The sequence below is a fragment of the Orcinus orca genome, chromosome 7 (genome assembly GCF_937001465.1).
Source record: "Orcinus orca chromosome 7, mOrcOrc1.1, whole genome shotgun sequence".
Classification (NCBI taxonomy): domain Eukaryota; kingdom Metazoa; phylum Chordata; class Mammalia; order Artiodactyla; family Delphinidae; genus Orcinus; species Orcinus orca.
In genome coordinates this window covers 34,870,145-34,885,794 of record NC_064565.1, presented here as the reverse complement: position 1 = coordinate 34,885,794, position 15,650 = coordinate 34,870,145, and the positions used below count along the sequence as shown (strand labels likewise).

General features: G+C 36.5%; 1 protein-coding gene across 19 annotated transcripts in view; it reads left to right on the top strand.

Annotated features, from left to right (window-relative positions):
• Nucleotides 1-15,650, top strand: part of GTDC1 (glycosyltransferase like domain containing 1) — a 446,641-nt gene that overhangs the window by 106,887 nt on the left and 324,104 nt on the right. For 15 of the 19 annotated variants that reach the window (XR_007478257.1, XM_049711957.1, XM_049711961.1 and 12 more), the window contains 2 exons: nt 407-633; nt 7,243-7,446. Coding sequence is in view for 16 of the 19 variants with exons in the window: in XM_049711957.1 (XP_049567914.1) it covers nt 7,268-7,446 (179 nt within the window). In the remaining 3 variants the exon portion in view is untranslated. Of the gene's footprint in view, nt 1-406; nt 634-7,242; nt 7,447-15,650 lie in introns of those variants that run through there. The other 4 variants (XM_049711959.1, XM_049711958.1, XM_049711962.1 and 1 more) reach the window with 3 other exon arrangements.

Genomic DNA, 15,650 nt, shown 5'->3' with positions numbered 1-15,650 from the left:
CGCGGAGTGGCTGGGCCCGTGAGCCATGGCTGCTGAGCCTGCACGTCCGGAGCCTGTGCTCCGCAACGGGAGAGGCCACAACAGTGAGAGGCCCGCGTACCGCAAAAAACCAAAAGAACAACAAAAAAAATGTGTTCAGATATACTAGCTGCTTGATTTGGTTTAGGCTTCAGGAATAATGGGAAATCACTAGTAGCAAGTATAGTGCTGCCTGACACTGGTTTGCTCAGGACCTGTGTTCAGGTGAAAGCAGTGTTACTTCTTTAAGGGCAGAATCAACTTCCCATTTCCTCCTGATCTTCAGTTCAACTCTACAAAAAACTTAGTGACATCCACTATATAGCAGATCCTGGGATAACCCCCAGGAAAATAAAGACATGATCCTCATCCTCCAAATTTTTTACAGCCCCACAGGGAAGCAGAACATGGAAATAGAGTGAAACAAGTAAAATGCTACTGTACAGAGTAGAAAAGAAGTCATGTTTAAGAGGAGTTCTGGGAAAGGCTTCTTGGAGTTGGTGATTCACATGGAGAAATTTTAAGAAAATTTCATCAGGTGAACTTGAAGAAAAGGCTGATGGAAAAGAGATAAAGGTGTGAAGTCACAGAAGTGTAAAATACACACATGTGAGTGTGAGTACTTGGTATTACTACGATGATCCTGGGGAAGTGGGGGAAGAGGATTGAAGTTAGAGAAGGGGAAGCAAGGCTGTAGTGAAAAGAAAAGAATAGGCCAGAAAAGGAAGGTCTTAACTGCCATGTGTAGCGCCTTGGGTTTTGTCCTTAGGTGATGGAGATATGGAAGGTTTTTGAGCATGTCACTTCATGATCAGATTTGCATTTTGTAAGATTATTTGCGGCTGGATTATGGAGAATGGTGTGATGGGAACTGGATTGCATGGTAGCATGGAGACCTAGTTAAAAGGGTAATGCAATAGTTCAAATGAGTGATGAGATAATTTTCTGGTATAAAATCTCCAATTGATTCATAAATACACTGCCACATTTTAAAATGTCAGCAAATTGAAAATATTTTTAGTATTCAGTAGAACTAATTCATTGCACTTTTATAGTTTAAAATTATTCATGAAAATGATAGCAATGAAAAATTGAAAGAGGGTTAATATTTTATTTGTGGATTTAAAGCAGTACACTAAGAGAAAAATTTTCACAGTTATAATTTTGCTATTAATATGGAATATTACTTTACAAAATGTAAGGTAATGAATTTGTTTTATATATATATACATATATATATATCTAGTTATTTGTGGAAATTATGCATATTTGAAAACAAGTGAATGATGTCATACTGTCGGTACATGTAGGTATTTGTCGAATTTGCATTTGATACTGAACTGATAGTTATAACGAAGACTTTGTATTAATTCAAGTCATGGTATAAGTGATGGATATTTTTAAGCAGAAAGTTAAATCCCAAATCGAGAAAGAATGAAAATATTTGTCAGGGAAAATTAAATAGCCATATATGCATATATGACTGTAGTTTTAAAAAGAGCACGTGTTAAAAGGTCATTGCAAATCATATATTTGGAACAGCACATTTGAAAATAGCTTTAAATTGTCTCACAAATAGTGTGGCATATAAGTCTTCTTACCAAATCTTGGTTTTGGTGCATAAGTCCTCACTTCTTAGTTATCACAGCAGGAAACAAAAGTCAGAGTTGATGAAATTAGAATATCCATAGCCTTGTGGGGGAATAGAATATTACAGTGCTACATCTTTTTCAGTATGAATCCAAGATTAAAAAAAAAATGTTGCTATTTAAGTACACAGTAGTATACAAGTTATCATAAATGTTAGGTTGTATGCCCCATAATCAAATGGAATAATGATCAGTTTCTGTTGTATGTTATCTTCAATTCAAATTAATGCTCAGGAATTCAATTTCATGCCTTACTATTGGTCAGACTTTCTTTATTTGTGTATAATATTGTGAATGCCTGTAGTTTTAGGATTGCAAGTTTATTGCACTGCATTCAATGTTAGATTATTTATCAGTCTTCAGAGATTACATTGAAGCTTTAGGGGTTAGGATGTATTTGCTATACATGATTTTTATGAAATTTTTTATAATAACTTTTTCATAGGATCTGTTTATCCTTGTCTCTTTTTCCCCCCATGTCATAATAGAATGTATTTTAGTACTTTGAAGAAACTTTTTCAGCAAAATATATTTTTACTACACATTTACCCTTAATAGGTTCTGTTAGGGGAATCAATGACAACATGTTTCAAAGCAGAAATCTTTTCATGCTTGGTTTTTTTTTTTGTTTAATGAGATTTCAGGTATATTTTAACAACTGGGGTTTCCCTGATGAATCATTAAAATAAGTGAGTGGGCTGGAAGGTAATACGAACTTTTCTCAGTACTGCCCTATTTTACTCTGCTGGGTTATTGGTTGCTTTTTAAGTAGAACCTGGGTGTGTTGGAGTTGGTGGTTGGAGGTTCAGAAGGGAAGAGGGGAAAGGGTCAGTTAGGAAATACTAGGTAAACCTCTGATGACCTATTGGGAAATCCTACTCAAATTCTGCTTTCCTCAATTTACACCATTTTGTGTTTAAGCTTTCTGTTTTTGCTCTGCCAAGCTCAACTTTCCAAGTACTGTATATAGGCAAATAGAAAATATATTTTCAGCAATTGATTGAAGTTTAAGGTATCAAGCCATGTGTGGATTAGCCTGTGAAATCAATTTCTCATGTGTGTGGGATTAAAATCGTTAAAACCATCATCACTGAAACCATACCTTCCTACAACTAATAGCAGTAAGGTGTCTGTGGAATATATTAATACAACACGTCCTCTAATTTAAAATTATTACTTGGTATTTGGTTGGAAAATTATTTGAATATTATAGGTAACTGCATTGACATCATATATGAGGGCTAATTATGGGTTTCTAATGTAACTTAGCTTTAGTTTTTAAAAATCCACATGAGATATTTATACTTAGCACATCTTTTTCAATAAATCAGTGGCATATGGCAAATTTCCTTTAGCTATACTGTTTAAAAACAAAAAACTGAACTACCACAGCAGTTATAACTGCTGGAGGAGGTAGACAGAAATGTAGTTCACCTTGAAAATGATCATGGCTCAAGGAATAAAGAAACTGGGTCAAGCTTAAAATAAATGCAGGTACGATGACAAAAGTTTTAATATAAATTTAAAAATATTCACAGCATTGGTTTCAGGCTACTTTTGTTCTTGGTGATCTTATCAATAATGCATTACTCATTTTTAATTGAGATGATTCTAATGGCATCTTTTCATTTTGGTCAAAATATTTATATGAAATACTATTGTGATTTTTCACCTTATATTCCCTCTTAATTGTAAATGTACATTTTTGGAAGGCAGATAATTCTCCAATAGATCATTTTGACCTCTGGTAATCTTAAATAGAACTTGAAGTGGTTTAACATTCCTGTGTCCTAGCTATCACTTTGACTCTTCTTATATTGCTAAATTAATGTTTAGCATTTAACCACGTATCATTAAATCATAGTATTGATAATGAATTAAACTTTCATAAAGCTTTAATAGTGTAGCAGGTTCTCATTCATTGGTGTCACTGGGGAATCAAAAATGCTGAAGAAATGAGGTTTTTTAAAACTAAAGCTTACTTGTTTAAGCAGAAAAACTTAAAAGCTGATAAAAATTTATCTGAAACATTTTTTATGCTCTTTTAGGGAGTTTGAACGGATTGGCCATTTACTCGTAAAATATCATCATTCTAGTGTCATGTAGAAAGGACGTGGGCTTTCTGTTTGGTGTTTATTCTCCAACGTGGGAAGTTTTGTTTGTTTGTTTCTTCCTTTTAAAATGCCATACCCCTAATTCTAATATACTTACTCCGTTTAATTGTTTCAGGGCTTAAGGTCTGTGGTGGTACATGTGCTAATGCCTTAACAGATTCATAAATCCAGGCACCTATGTAAGACATTTGGCTGCATGTAGGCTCACCCAGCATCTTTTGGCAAACACCTGGCCGCAGCTTCCTGCCACGGAGGAGACCCTGTCCTTCTCTGGAGTGAGGACTTTCAGTGTTGAGGCCCTGTTACTGCTGCTCCAAAACACTCACTCTCCAGTAGCCATTGCTAGTGGTGCAAAATGTCTGTATTTACCTGGCGTGCTCCTGAGAATCTATTATGTCAGGTGACCATCTTCAGTTTTCTGGGATTACTGCTAAAATGGGCAAATGGTGTACTCCCTTTATCTTTTAGTAAATTCCAGCGTAACAGCAAAAATCCTTTTTAACACAGTGTCTTTTTTTTTTTTTCCCAACTCCTGCTCATGTTTCCAGCAGTGTTTTCTAAAACAAAGCTCAATGAAGCACAGTGAAAGTATTATTTGAGCAGTTCTTTAATGTGCTGTAATGACATTTGGTTTGAATCTTATATTTAAAAATCAGGTTCCCCTCTTTTGCTTGCACCTAGTGGGAATCATCTTTCTTCCAGGTTGTGCTTAAAGAAGACTATAGGGGAAGAACAAAATTTCTTCTTGCTGCAAAAGTTGCAGTAGAAGTAAAAGGGGGAACTGCCAGGATATGTCTGTCTCCACAAAACAAGCAGAACAAATTTCCATGAATCAAAGCCACTAAGTATAGTTTTCAGAGGTGGTAGGACATAGTTACTTTCCCTAGAAAAATACCCCAAATGCAGGCACACCCGTTGGCCACTAGAAGAATGCTCAAGTAAACGCTAGTTCAAACCTGTACATTTCACTCTTCTTACTGAGCTATTAAAGGGGTGGAAATCTACTATAACTATAATCTTTTTTCCACTTTTCTATTTTTCAACCTCCCACACGCTTGGTGTTCAGTTCTGCTTAGTGAGTGTCTTGAATCTACAGCAGCACCTACACGTACTGCCTCCACAGTGGCTGATAGTTTGCAGATAACTCATGATTCAGACCCATAAGAAACATCTGTAACTATAGCGCATGGTACGTGCTCTAGATTAATCATGGAAAAGGGCAGAGCAATGAAGAATCAGAAAGCTTGTTTTTTTCCAAATATTAATGTTGCTTTCTTTGAGGTTATATATGAGTGGAATATTCTCTAGAGTGGTTTATATCACATTCCATCACTTGGGGAAATATCTCAGGTCATTTTTATAAGAACCTTTTAGAGACCTTTTAAACATATACACGGCGTATACACCTTGGTGTGGTTAGGTCAGAGGAAATAAAGCAAGATAGCAGATACCTGTCATGTGATGCAGTAAGCAAATTAGTGTTAAACTGCTTTTATTTTTTCTTGAAACCTTTGATATAATTTTCAAAATTGCCTTTCACTAGTTTTTCATTTGCTTTCTAGAAGTTTCCTTCATTTGAAGGGTTACTGGCTACCATTTTGTTAAACCTGGAGGCTGTTTTGTTAACTTACTGAATACAGCATTATAAAGTTGAAGTCACCAGCCAGCCTGGAAAAATCGAGCTGCATAGCACAGTCTCTGAGCTTACTTCTTGCGCACAAAATCTGCAGTACTCTCAAATTTGTATTTGAGATACAGTCTGCTGATGGGGAATGGGTAACACCCACTGCCTTTCAAATGCATGTGTATATCTACTTTTCCCACCTTTCCTTGGTGAATAAGGAGCTGTGTTTGAAAAGAACTGATTTTAAAATGCTGGAGGATTCTATCTTTACTCCTTAAGTAAGGTGGTTTATCCTAATAATGGGAGGGGCAAAATACCTTATTTCTGTTTGTCAGCTGCTATGCTTCAATTTTATCTTCACATCACCCCTCTGAGGTTAGTGCTTTTATCCCCATTTTGGAGAAGGTGAGACTAAGTCCTACAATGTTAGGTAGCTTGTCCAAGGCCCTACAGCTAGGACATGACAGAGCTGAGCTTCAAACCTGTATCTCCCTGACCCCAGGACTCATACTTTTTCCACCTGAGGAGCACTGCTTCCTATTTTACAGATAAGTGAAGTATGTGTTTGTATCTTTTCCCCAAAAATGCTTATTGGAAGATTTAAGACATCAAGAAATAAGCTTTTTTCACTTCAGTCATTTCTTTGAGAACCGTTTGAGACATTTTGCTTTGAAAGGCAATTTAAGCAGGCATTGCTTTGACTGAGCAAGGTAAAGCACAGTTTTCTTAGTTAGGAGCATCACTGAGTTTTTGAGACTAACAATTTTGTGGAACAACATTATTAAGGAAAGCAATATGCTTGCTGAACGAGTGGTGTTTACTTAAGTCATAAAGGAGAATTCAAACATCTGGAATATTTTTAAACGATGTAGTTGTTATGTACCAAGTGATATTTCTTATTTACTTCTTACAGGAAATAGCATATAATTTGAAATATATAAAAGTTTTTACATTCATAGATATATTTTTATCTCACTGAGCACTTCAACAAAAGTGATACTATTAAAGTAAAAAGTTGCTTGACAGCTGATTCTCTGTGGTGACAGTTTTACCACATCTTTAATAGTAATGTTACTTTATCGCTCTTAATGCCTTTGTTGTTTAAAGTAAGGTTGTAGAAACTTTGCTGGTTCACAAGCATACAGCTTTACCCTACTTTTTCGGTCTTCCTTTGGGGGTGGGATATTGACAATACTGAGGAAGTGGTCAAGCGTCTCAAGAAATTGTATCCTAAAGATTTTTAACACTAGAGAATAGAGATTTGAATATGAGTGTGCTGTCTTCTAAATATGGATTCGTTGGAGGCATTGGTAGCTGATGAATTTAAAGATGGATTAATATGAGAGTTCCAGAATCAGAGAATTCCTGAACTGGAAAGGCCCATGCAAATGAAGGGCTCTTGGAGTGAAAGTGTTAGTTAGGACAGGAGTTCAGTGACTGTCCAAGTCTAGATAGAGCTCTAGGCCAAGCCAGTGCTGAGGTTACTGAGTCAGGGTCATAGCCGTTCCAGCCAGGAAGTGAGTGATGACAGCGGGAGAGAACTTTAAACTTCCTGGGTAGGGGAAAAAACTGAGTCATTGTGGAAGTAATCTTAAGACATGAAAAAACAGAAATCAGAAAAATAAAGCATCTTTATTTCCTCTTATTAACATGAATGGTATAAAAATATTGATTCCAAAGTACAAACCTCAAGTGTTATATACTTTTTAAAAAAGCAGGACAAACCTATTTAAAAAAGTAATTTGTCTGTAAACGACTTTATTTGCTTTCTGTGTATAATATTTTAACATATTTATTTGAAAATATTTATACAAATTTTTTTTTGCTTAATATCTAGAATCTGTGAAGATTTGAAAGGGCCAATGAGTATTCTCATCATTGAGGCATTCTATGGAGGGTCCCATAAACAGCTGGTGGATCTGCTTCAAGAAGAGTTAGAACACTGTGTTCTTTATACCCTTCCTGCAAAGAAATGGCACTGGAGAGCACGGACGTCGGCTTTGTACTTCTCTCAGAATATTCCTGCCAGTGAGCATTACAGGTAATTAGAGCCCAGACTGCGTCTCCAGCCTGTTTTAAATGTACTTGTTCTAAGGAGGTTGCTTCTCTGTTGGCCTCTGTGAGATTTCCTTCAACTATGGAATTGGTCAGAATGACTACAGTAGCTATTCCTTTAGCGACAACAGAGCAGCCGACTACATTTGTACTCTGAGGACACCTGGTTGGTAGGAAAGTGGATTCATTTAGAGCCTGCATGCCTTTTCTCATTTGTCTTGTGCTTTTATCACATGCACGTGTGGGTGTATGATGACATTTTTTGGCCTGAGATGAGAGTTGATCCTGTGCACATTTGGTTTTTGCTTCCATAACCTCCCATGCCTCTTTTAGTGAGTATGCTGTTTTAGGGTGTCTGCTCTGTACTAGGAGCTAATGTTGGAAAGATGGATATGACCAAGGCCTGTGCCCTTACAGGCTTTAAAGACTGTTCAGAGATGAGTAGTTTTTAAAGTGTCATGAGAGTATGAAAAGGGGAGAAGTTGATTTTGACTGTGACAAATTGGAGGTCGCTTTGTAGAGTTGGTCAACTTTGCTTTGTCTGGAAGGATGAATAGATTTGGGGGACACAGGCCTCAGTTTTGAATTTTGAATTGTTAGGAAGTGGGAACTAGGGAGACCTATTAGAAGGGCTTACGAGACACACTGAAAAGTGTGGATGGGAAATACCGATTCCATTTTAAGGAAACAGTAGAATGGAATCCTCCTGAATATCCTTACTGCCATATGTCTCCTGATGGTTAAATAGTGGAAGATTATCCTACTGTGGTTTACATATCCGATGTTCTTACCGTTCTGGGCCCTTCTGTGTAGGACTGCATTGGTGGTGGCAGGAGTCGGGAGGGCCAGACTGATAATGAATGGAGTTCGAGCAGCTAGGTTGTTAGAGAAAGGGCACGTTGCAAGCTGCAGTGCTCACCTTGGCGTCAGCAGCCATTTCCATCTGCTGCTGCTTGTAAGGTAGGGCAGAGACAAGGGAGAGAGCAGCTTGAGATTTAAATGTAGGTTGCTGTTCTTAGTAGTAATTTTGGGGATTCAGAAAATAACCCATTTGGTGTATAAAAGCCATGCATCGCCTCTGAGAATTCAGATTGTCAGATGGAACAGCAGTGAGCACTCAAGTCATGTTGCTTGGGATTATAAAGGTAAAAGCTGTTTGGGGGCATATTGAGAATTTTGTATTTTTCTAATCTAAAGTGTATTTTTCCTTACATAATTTAATGTTTTATATTCTGATAATCACCAAGTGAGTATTGTGGATTCACTAGTAGTATTAGAAATTTCAGTGCATGTATCAATACAAAAGTTTTCAAGGCAATGACAAGTGAGTCGTTGCCTTGAAACAGTGCTAAACAGGATTTTAGCACTGTTGCTGTGCTAAAATTGATTGTTTATAGTTGCTTTCACATCTCATTTAATTGTGTTTTCTCAGCATCAATTGCATTATATTACTTAAGGTCAAGGAATCCAGTTGGCTTTATGGCACATTTTCATTTAACATTACCATTTGATATAATACATTCATACATACCAAATGATATAGTACATTTCTACAATGATTTGAGCATTGAAACAAACCATTTCTGTATCTGCTGTTAGATTTCATTTTGATTACGCAGTGTTTTGGAATGGAATTTTTGTATCACAAATATATGTGTGTGGATAGCATGCAAACAAACACTTCTGTGCCCGTGGCTTCCCCACTCCGTTTGAGGTCTGAAGCATTTGAGGTAAAACATCACATTGCTTTTTGAAGCAGTCTTATTTGGGAGGTAGATTTCTGAAAGATGGTGTCATAAAATATAAAGTTTTACTCTCTGATAGCCATAACCTCCAGGTCCTAACAGTGGTATCTGTGATCTTTCAAACTCAGCCATTTAAGCTGCAGTTAATGGTACTTATTAATCTAATCAGACTTCACTAAAACATATACCTCACCAGTCTAACTTACACTTATATTTGACTAACGATAACTTATCTACTCTTTACCAAATAACCTTTCTGAATACTTTTAGAAAAAACAGCAGCAGCTTGAAAACTTACATGCGAAGTTAAAAAATATGCTCACTCAACCCTAGATAGAAGTGCAAGAATGACGTTTTGTTACACCAGATAATTCTGATCTCTGTGGAGACTTTTAAAGATATGAAAAGTTCTTGATTTCTATTTACTTACTCTATTGGTACATTTGTCAAATGAAATCACCAAAATTCATAAAGATAAAATGATTAAGCACCAATATTGCATGCCATGCAAAAACTACTCTGAACTAGTAGGAATGTGTCTGATAAGAAAGACCTTGAATGTAGGTACACAGGTTATTTTTTTTCAACATCTGTACACATAGTCATTGTTTTTATAAGCGCGTTAGCTGGGTAATATTTTATTACTAAAAGAATAAATGCTCCAGTCTAATTAATCAGCTTGATTCTGCTTTATCTTGACAGTGAAAAGAATACATCATGATTCACATTTAGAGCTGTTTAATTTTTATTATAGATTACAAAAGCTCCACAATTTATTTTTCTCAGAAGTAGTTTGGTAATTATTAGGTTTTATTAAAGCCTTGCCTTCTGGAAACTTCACAAAATGCAGAAAAATGTTTCTGAGGATGGGCCTCAAATTTCATGTTCTGAAATGTATGAGTCATTTGTCCCAGCATCAAGCATTTCTACTTTCTTAAAATATACCTAGAGTAGGCATCAAAGATATTTCGTTCTTCTTTCTTTCTGCAATATCTTTACTGAACTGAAAGAATCGCTCTTACTTAAAATCATTTTTTTCACTTTCAGATGCTTACAGTTATATTTTCATTCCATCTGAGGTATTGTGGCAGATACTGATCATTGCCCACCTAACAGCCCTTCTTCCTTGTTAACAGAATTAGTTTTCTTTGGCGTGGCTAAGTACCCAGCCCCTGGGAGTGAAGCTTGATGGACTTAAGTCGGTCATGATGATTCCGTTCTCTGCCAGATTTTCCCAGTTTTCCTTGAAGCTAGTGCTGGATTCTGGCAAATTCAGTTTAAGTAGATTACTTCTGGGGGTTCTTCCAACTAAGTTTTTTTCTATTTTATTTTGTGCTTTACTTATAAAAAGAGAAAGCCATCTCCCCTTCTCTGCATTTCACTGTGGTTATGATGTATACAATTAGCAGATGACAAGATGAGGACAAAACACCTGAGCTGCCATAAATGGCTGATGAAAGGCTGGAACGCTATAGCTACCTAGTACCCTGAAAACCCTCTGTTCCTAAAACATCTAGCTATGTTTTGTAAAACGTAATAAATTTCGTTTTAAGTTCATAGCCGAGCAGAGTAAGAGAGGATCTGGAGAGGGATTTGGACATTAGAGTGGTCACCTTGCTTTGAAGCCGTGGCTGCGTAGTTTTCACAAAGGGGACTGGTTAACTGAGTTATGTTACGTTCTTGAAATGAAATACTGTGCAGCATTAACCTGAATTAGGAAGCTTTCTGTGTCCTCTTATTGGAATCTCTCCAAGACAAGTGACCAAAAGTAAGGTGCCAAAGAGTGTTATTGCTGCCATCTTTGGTGCCAAGAAAGGAGGTTATAAGAACGAAACAATGGAAGAGTGCATTGGAAATGAATGAAGATACTTGCCTGGGGATTAGAGTAGCAGAGGTTGTTGGTGCCCCACCCATATCCCTCTCACCTTTCTCTTGTTGTATGCCCTGGCCAGCTTCCTGCTGTCAGTCTCTGCAGCCCTTTTTGCCTGGAGGAGTAGCTGCTCTGCCAGTGCAGGCAGCAGGCCCCAGTAGCCCTCCGCCAGTGATCTCCGCCTCCTCAGATGAAATCATTCTGAAGTGTGAACAGGAGAGAAATCATTAACAAAGATTCCTCAAAAACCCTGTAAGTCAGGAAATAAAAGCATAATTCTAAATAATTCATGGGTCACAGAAGAAATTATAACGGATACTAAAAAATAGAACTGAGTCATAGTCAACATACTGCATATCACAACGTGGGTTGCATCTAAATTGACAGTCGCAGCCACATCATCTTTAATAAATTTATTTTTATTATTGTCTTTTTAAATTGTGATATGCAGTGCCTTCTAAAGCTTGGCCCAGGGCAGGGCTCCTCTTACTTTAATCTAGGAGGAGTACTGGGAAGGAAACAATAAAAAGAGTAAAAAATAGTGAAATTGAAAGCATATGTGTGTGTGTGTGTGTGTGTGTGTGTGTGTGTGTGTGTGTGTGTGTGTGTGTGTATATATATATAATGAAGATGAACAAACTAAAATTAGTGATTTTGAAATAATAAAACAGATATAAATCCAGGCATGCTTTATTTATTTTTTTAAGGCACAATTCATTTTTGGAGTGAAAAAAGTATAACTACAGATATGATACAGATCAATAAAAAGGAGGAGATACTGTTAATAATTTTATGTTAATACATTTGCAAACTTAGACAATATGGATAATTTCTTAGAAAAACATAACTTCTAACACCTCACTCAAAATGAAATAGAAAATCCGAATGGGACTATAATCATTAAAGTTGTTGTTACATTAACTAAAAATCTCGCCATTAATAGACAGAGGCTGGGTCCTCATGCAGGTTGGTTTACACCAGTTCTTCTCTGTCTCTTTCCAGACTTGCGTTACATGAGATCAAGTGTCTAGTTTTTTAGGTTTTCTGTTTCTTGTAGCCATACTAGTCCTAATTGGTGTTGATTATCATTATGATATCTCCCTTCCCTACTCCCAACCCTTGACCTTTTTTTTTTTTTTTTAAATATCTAAGGAGGGGCAAGGAAAGCAAATAGTTGGATAGAAAATAAATTGAATGAAAAGTTCAGTTGGGTCAAGTAATGTATAAAGTGAAATTCAAGCTTAAGGTGATATTTGATTGTTGATAATTCTGTTATGATTTGCCATTTTCTTAAATGGTACCTTGACTGTGTCTTTTCATTAAGCAGATTCTCTTTCAGGGAAGCTGTGATTTGTTTATTTATTTTTGTTCTTAATTGAACTATTTGCTGTGAAACATTAAGCATAACTTTCTTTGGGAGAGTGAACATTTTTAACTGATATGAAGTACCTATGTATGTTTGATGTTTTTAGCTAGCCTTTGTGAATAAAGATATGGCTAAACTAGTGAATATAGGTAAATTAATAAGGAAGGTGGTGGTTTCTCAAACAATTCTTTTATAAATTAATAATTCAATTACTTTGCTTGGCAATTATATCTTGTTTTGAATTGTTACCTCTTGTTAAAGATATAACTTTCTGAATGATATAATAATACTTTAGTAATAAAACATCATTTTATTAAAATGTACCTTTCTGAATAATTTAATACCATCTTAATCATGAAGACATCTTTATATTAGTGTGCATCATAGTTGGAAATATAAAAGTAAGTGATGACTTGTTAAGAATTTGTAGGTAAGTGAAGTATTGTTAGGCATACAAAGGGCAGTCATTTTGCATCTCTATAACCAAGGTAAGATTTGATGGATTTAAATAATAGTAATAATAGCTAAAATATTGAACGTTTACCATGTAGTAGACATTCTACAGTCCTGGAAGCTAGATATTGTTTTCCTGGTTTAGCAGAGGTAGAATCTCAGGCTTAGAGTCAGGTTACTTGCACTGGGTTACACAGCTAGTTATAGTAGATACGTGATTTGAGCTCAAGTCTGGCCACTTGCAAAGGCCATACACTGTTCGTTCTTTTTAAGCCCATGCTTTTAACCACTATGCTATCTCATTAGCTTGCTGAAGTAGGTTAATTAAGTAAATTAAGCCCGACTACCTCTTGATGAAAAAATATATTACTAGATTTCTCTATTAGAAGTGGGTGGTGGTGCCTCTTGGGATCTTGAGAAGGGATATAGTTCTTGAAACTTATTGGAGGCTGATGTCTGGGAACCAAGAGTCTTTCTAGGTTTGTGAATGTGATTTTTTCATTTTTGCTTATCACGTTTCTCTTTAGCTTTTAGCGATAGAAGTCACATGTCATTTGAATTTTCCTTTTGAGGTTTTTCTTTAAATCCAAATAAATGCTACATGTGATGCTTTTTTAAAATCTTCGGGTAAACTCATGAATGAAAATAACATTCTTGTTTGTGGTGCTCAGTACCTGCCATTACCAAATTACCCTCAAACTGCTATACTGTGAAGTTCTCTACTTGGTTTATGAACTTGGCTAGAGACAGCATTCCAGTACTGCCCAGCTCACTGCCCTTATATCATTACCAGTTGCGTACAGTTCTTGGGGTTTGGATGATGTTCTGACACTGCGTAAATAATATTATCATTAGGTACAATGCAGCATCCCATAGTCTGACCCATATGTGACTCTTCCATTTATGAGAACTAGCCAAGAGTTTCCTTGTCACCGTTGCCCAGCCGGCCAGCTTCCCTATCCTATACTGCCTAATTGTGGGATTCTCTTTTGGTTTGTTTTTCTACCGATCTGCTCTTGTGTCTAGGCAGTGCACACAGCAGCTTTCCAGTATTTGTACAGTGCTTAGGGCTTTGTTCACAATATTACATCTCAGTGAACTCTCCTTTGATTGACAGTATAAAACCATCTGGACTTTTATGTTGAAAATGTAGCTGACCCCAATGCCACAGAAATAGTATAATACTGCACACCAAATAACTAACCATTCAGTCAGTCTCTGTTTCTCTGTCTCTCTCTGCCTATCTCTCTTTTCTCTCACTCTCTTCTCTCTCATATACAAAGACATGCACATGCACATGAATGACTAACTTTTAAATTACTGTAACACATCCTTCATTGCAAAACTGGAAACTGTGTCACAAGCATCCTAAAGGAGGGTTTCCAGACTTTATCTTTTCCAGTTTTCTTTGTGTTTCTTTTTCAGTTCTGTCAAGAAGTAAAGTATTCCAGTAGCAAGAAAAAATTTTTTTCATGTTATGGAGTTCGTAGTTTATTCTCACCATCAACTGCTAATTCAAAAGTGTTTGTATACTTAGTAGCAAGCACTGTGAACCCACTGCTTCCAAGGAGTGAAGCACAACAGTGGAACTTCAAGTGCATGTTTTTAATATTCCTTCTAGCATATTTTAAAAATAAAATAAAATTTCACATTTAAGATTCTATACAGCCCCCAGGTAACAGTGCATCAGGATATAAGTTATTATTTTGAACAGACTCTGTACCTTAAAGACCTATAGGATAAATCTCCCATATATTTAACCTTTGAAATTTGACAACTGTATTTTAAAAGACAAACTGGATGTTTATTACACTTTTACAGAGGAGAGAAAATCATTATTTTTAATGAAGGAAATGGAAAGAGCAAAACAACCCCAAACACCCTTAAATGGATGCAAAATCATACTATTGTATAAAAATGCTTTGGCTCTAGAGTAAGGACCTTCATAATTTTGCTTTTAGAAGTCACATGCTTATTTTTCACATAACAATTGAAACTGTGAGTCTGATCTTAGAGTGCTTCTAATCTAGTTGTTTTAGGTATTTTCATTGCACTTCCACTCCCAACATTTGTTTGTTTATTTGAGAAAGTGTTTCTGCTTTTATTAAGGTCTTAGTCAATGAAATATGTTTGCTTTGGGAGCTGTATAGGGTGTGCACAGGTCTGAGTGTCTGACATCCTGTATTCAGGGCTTCTAAAGCTATGGTGCAGATACTCTGGTACCCTTCCCTTCTCTTAAGCCTCCCCTCTTAGGGAAGCTTTCATGCTCACCTATTTCCTTGGGATCAGATTTGGCCTCCTAACCTAATCTTTGGACACACTGTCCTGTTTATTAAATGGCCAATTCTTGTGCATCTCTTCTTTGTTTATACTCTGTGGTTCTTTCACATGATGGACCTGCTGGCCTCCTGACCAGCCAGCCCACAAAAGATAACTGCAGGCAGAAGGCGGGAGCTGAATCAGGTCTTGTGCTTACAAAAGAACATACATGTCCCTTTCATTCTTCTGTCTTTCTGAAGAACATAATCCTATATTTTAGTAAATTTTTTCCTGTAAGCAGTCTTTCCTTTGTTTCTCTTTGTTCACCATCTCATGCTGATCATCAAAATTTAACACTCCCTTTTGAGGAGAAATTCCTGGTGACTGAATACATGTAGCTGAGAGAGGGCAGGAAGGTGGGATGGTTTGACCAGACTAGGTATCTTTTGGTTCTTTTCTAAGCTTGTTTCCATTTTTTTCCCCTTCATCAGCATGTA